Genomic DNA, 3,985 nt, shown 5'->3' with positions numbered 1-3,985 from the left:
TTCCCCTCCCTACCCGGCCCCCTCCCCTCGCCCACGTTTCTACTGAGCTGTTACCTTCCCGTTCTTACACCGGTAGACCCCTGCCCGACTCATTCAGTTGTTTTTCTTCGAGACCTAATTTTTAATCTGAAATTTGAATATTTTATGTACAGCAATTTTGTACAAAAAAGGAAAATTAGAAATTACATTTGCTAACAGTTGGTAAGCACAGAAAATTATTCTTTGAATGGTAACCTTCTTACCCAAACACTCGACACATGGTGACACAGCAAGAGGATGGTGTGGAGTCAGTGTGACTAAGTACTGACACAACACAGGCATCCTTTACATTCTGTCCTCCCCCCCTCGCCTGTGCACCCTGACTCCCCTGCCCTCTGTCTCCTGCCCTGCCCTCGGTCAGCCCTTCCTCCTGTTGTTTTGTCCCAGTGAATGGAGCCATCCAACAGGCCACTGCCGATCTGTGTGCTGAATGTGTTTTGTGAAATGATGGTGATTGGTCTGTGTTGACACTACAAAAACTCTTCCAGAAAATCCAAAAAAAGAAAAATGTCTACAGAAATCTATTTTTGTATAAATGAAACTTTATCTGTTTTGTTAGATTGAGCATTGCTGATAATTGTAAACATTCCCTGTCTACGTTAAAGCGTCTCACCGTCTGCAGGATGAAAGCTTATGTTCCTGGGACCATTTTGGGTCTTTTGGAACTGAATTATCCACAGTGTAATTTGACAGGTTAGCTTATATTAATTTTTGATCAGTAACAGCTGAATGCTTGTTGTGTTCTGAATATTGTCTGAATGCCAGTTGTGAGGATCCCGTCTTCTAATGGAATTCTCTATAGTTGTTGTCTGATATTCTGTTCATCCTCCAAAGAGTTTCTGCTTTCAGTAACTGCCCTTTGGTTGCTGAGGGCAGACTGTCTTTGGGCATTTCTAGATCCTCGGAGGTGTAAGTGTCAAAGGGTCAGGTTCTGCCCTGACTTTCTCCACATCAGCTGTATCCAGTCGGGTGTCTCTCAGACCTTCACGAGGATCAAAGCACTCTGCGTTTGGAACCCTTTCAGTTTGAATTTGTTACTCATTGCTGCGAGTAATAAAATATATTGTCTACCCACTCCCACTGCTTCACTCCTACTTTGAATGTACTGGCCAGGCCTCAGCTGGAAGATTGTGTCCAGTTCTGGCCACCAAAGCCATCCTTGAGGAAGAGTGACAAACTAAAATCAGGGGGTAAACGCTCTGCTGGTTGGAGTCATACCTGGCGGATAGGAAGATAGTTTAGTTGCTGGAGGTCAGTTATCTCAGCTCCAGGACATCTCTGTAGGAGTCCCTCAGAGTAATATCCTTTTTTGATTAGATTCCCGACAGTATGGAAACAGGCCCTTCGGCCCAACAAGTCCACACCGACCCCCTGAAGAGCAACCCACCCAGATCCATTTCCCTCTGACTAATGCAGCTCACACTATGAGACAATTTAGCATGGCCAATTCACCTAACCTGCACATCTTTCGACTGTGGGAGGAAACCGGAGCACCTAGAGGAAACCCACGCAGACACAGGGAGAATGTGCAAACTCCACCCGAGGCTGGAATTGAACCGGGGTCCCTGGTGCTATGAGGCAGCAGTGCTAACCACTGAGCCACCGTGTCGCCCCTTGGCCCAACCATCTTCAGCTGCTTCATCAGTACATTTTGCAAACATCAGCGCTCAGCACCATTTGTAGCTGAGGTCCATTCAAATCCCTCTGAATATCAGCTTTTATCAGTTTCATACCTTTAAAATTTAAACGTATTTTTCTGTTCTTACTCCCAAAATCAATAATTTTTCACTTCCCAACATTAGATGCCATTGTCCATTTTGTGACCTATATCAATTGTCCATATTGATTTCCGGCCTCTGTGTCCTCCTCAGAGCTTTGTATATTCAGAAAGCCTAAATATGTTACTCTGCCTCTTTGTCAAAATCATTAATGTAGATTGTAAACAGCTGAGGCCCTAGCCCTGACCCTTACAGACCTCGAATCGTCACAGCCTGCCCCTTTGTACTCATTCTGTTCTCCATTAGTTAGCAAATCCTCACTAATATATAACCCAACTCCATGAACCCTTTATCTTGGGTAGCCTTTCGAACATCCAGGTCAACTGCACCTGCTCGTTTCCCTTTATCTACTTCGGTAGTTACATGCTCTAAAATCCCCAGATTTATCAAATAGGATTTCCCTTTGCAAAGCTGTATTGATTTATTCTAATCAGGCTTTCAATTTGTACCTGCATCTTTAAAACATCCTTAACTTCTCCCAATTTCCTGACCACTGACATAAGGCTAACTGACATGTAGTTCCCTGTTTTTCTTTGTCTTGCCTTTTTTTCTCTCTTTCTTCTCTCTCCTCCCTTTTTTTCCTCTTTTTCTCTCTTCACTTTTTTCCCCTCTCTTTTCTGTGTCTCCTCTCTTTTTCTCTCTTTAGTCTCTCTCTCTCTCCTTGAGCATTGTTACATTTTTGTGTCTGTTTGCTGACTCCATTCTAGAATGCATTAAAGATTTCAAGACAATAATCATTGTATTGATATCTCTGCAGCAATTTCTTTTGAGCATCTCATGCTGTTGACTATCAAGTCCTGGGGATTTGTCACATTTTACCTCCTTAAGTTTCTGTAAGACTGTTTTTGTTTCCTGGATATTTGTCCTCACTCTTTAGTCCAAGAGTGTGGTGCTGGAAAAGCACAGCCAATCAGGCAGCGTCTGAGGAGCAGGAGAATTGACGTTTCGAGCATAATCCCTTCATCAGGAATGTGGTCTTAGTAATTCCTTGGTGTCTGTCTATTCCTGGATGTAGATTGGGGCCTCTGCAGTCAGGCTTTATATCTATTTCATAGTCTCCCCAACCACTATGTTTGACATTTACCCCCTCCACCACCAATGCACAAAGGCAGCATACCTACAATGTACAACGTGCACTACAACAATTCACTAAGCTCCTTAGTCAGCACCTTTCAAACCCATGACCACTTCCTTCTGGAAGGAGAAGGGCAGCAGATACCTGGGAACATCACCCTTTGCAAGTTCCCCTCTGAGCCACTCACATTCCTGACTTGGAAATATATCGCTGTTCCTTCAGTGTCACTGGGTCAAAATCAAGGATCAAAACAATTTTCTGGATCTATTTTCAAGATTTTATTGAGGCTATTGAAATCTGAATCAAAAATAAAAATTGCTGGAGAAACCGCAGGTCTGGCAACATCTCTGGAGAGAGAAGCAGTAAATATTTCTGGTCCAGTGATCCTCCTTCAGACCTCTCTTCAGAGATATTGCCAGACCTGCCGAGTTTCTTTTAGCAATATCTGTTTCGGTTTGAACTCAGGACATATCTTCACGTTGCGTGGTGTCTTCTCTCAAACTTGGATTCAAAATGCAATTCCCAATCTACAACATTGCAGTAATAAATTCCAACTGCTTGATGTAATGAAACACACACCAGTGAGCTACAGGGAAATAGCATGTGTGTCAATCTGTAGATATTTAACATGAATGCAATTCAATGTTTTAATCTGATCAAGTAAGTCAAGTGACCTTCACTGACAACAAGGCTCACTGTTTTGTCCCTATCCGCAATAAGTAAACTTCCTCAACCTTTCCACGTGGTGGATGGATGGGTGGCAAGGAGAGAGTGTGACCCATAATCTCATGAGCATGGTCTCCTCACCCTCTCAGGGTGGTGCAGGTATCAGCTCACTCCACTCGGAGCCAGCAAAGACAATGGAATAATCTCCAGTGCCTGGAGCCTGGGCTGCGGTGAGCCTGCACCAGGGGTGGAGTGAGAGAGAAGGCATGGACTTTCTCCGCAAGCACGTCCCTGATCTACAGTGGCCTCAAGAACTGGTACCGGCCCAGGACACAGCCAAGTCCCTCTCCTCAGTACGCTGTCTCCATCTCTCCCACACCACCCCTCACTGCCCTGTGCACAGTCTCCTCCCCCCCCCTCACTGCAC

At 44.5% G+C, this 3,985-nt stretch overlaps 1 protein-coding gene across 1 annotated transcript in view; it reads right to left on the bottom strand.

The window, feature by feature from the left end:
• Positions 1-1,680: 1,680 nt before the first annotated feature.
• Positions 1,681-3,985, bottom strand: part of LOC122540137 (probable anion transporter 3, chloroplastic) — a 24,931-nt gene continuing 22,626 nt past the window's right edge. The window contains exon 8 of the mRNA XM_043675444.1: positions 1,681-1,772. Coding sequence (XP_043531379.1) covers positions 1,681-1,772 — 92 coding nt within the window. The remainder of the gene's footprint in view (positions 1,773-3,985) is intronic.

Source organism: Chiloscyllium plagiosum, chromosome 3 (genome assembly GCF_004010195.1).
Source record: "Chiloscyllium plagiosum isolate BGI_BamShark_2017 chromosome 3, ASM401019v2, whole genome shotgun sequence".
NCBI classification, from domain to species: domain Eukaryota; kingdom Metazoa; phylum Chordata; class Chondrichthyes; order Orectolobiformes; family Hemiscylliidae; genus Chiloscyllium; species Chiloscyllium plagiosum.
Note: the sequence above shows the minus strand (reverse complement) of the source record. Positions and strands in the feature narration are given on the sequence as shown.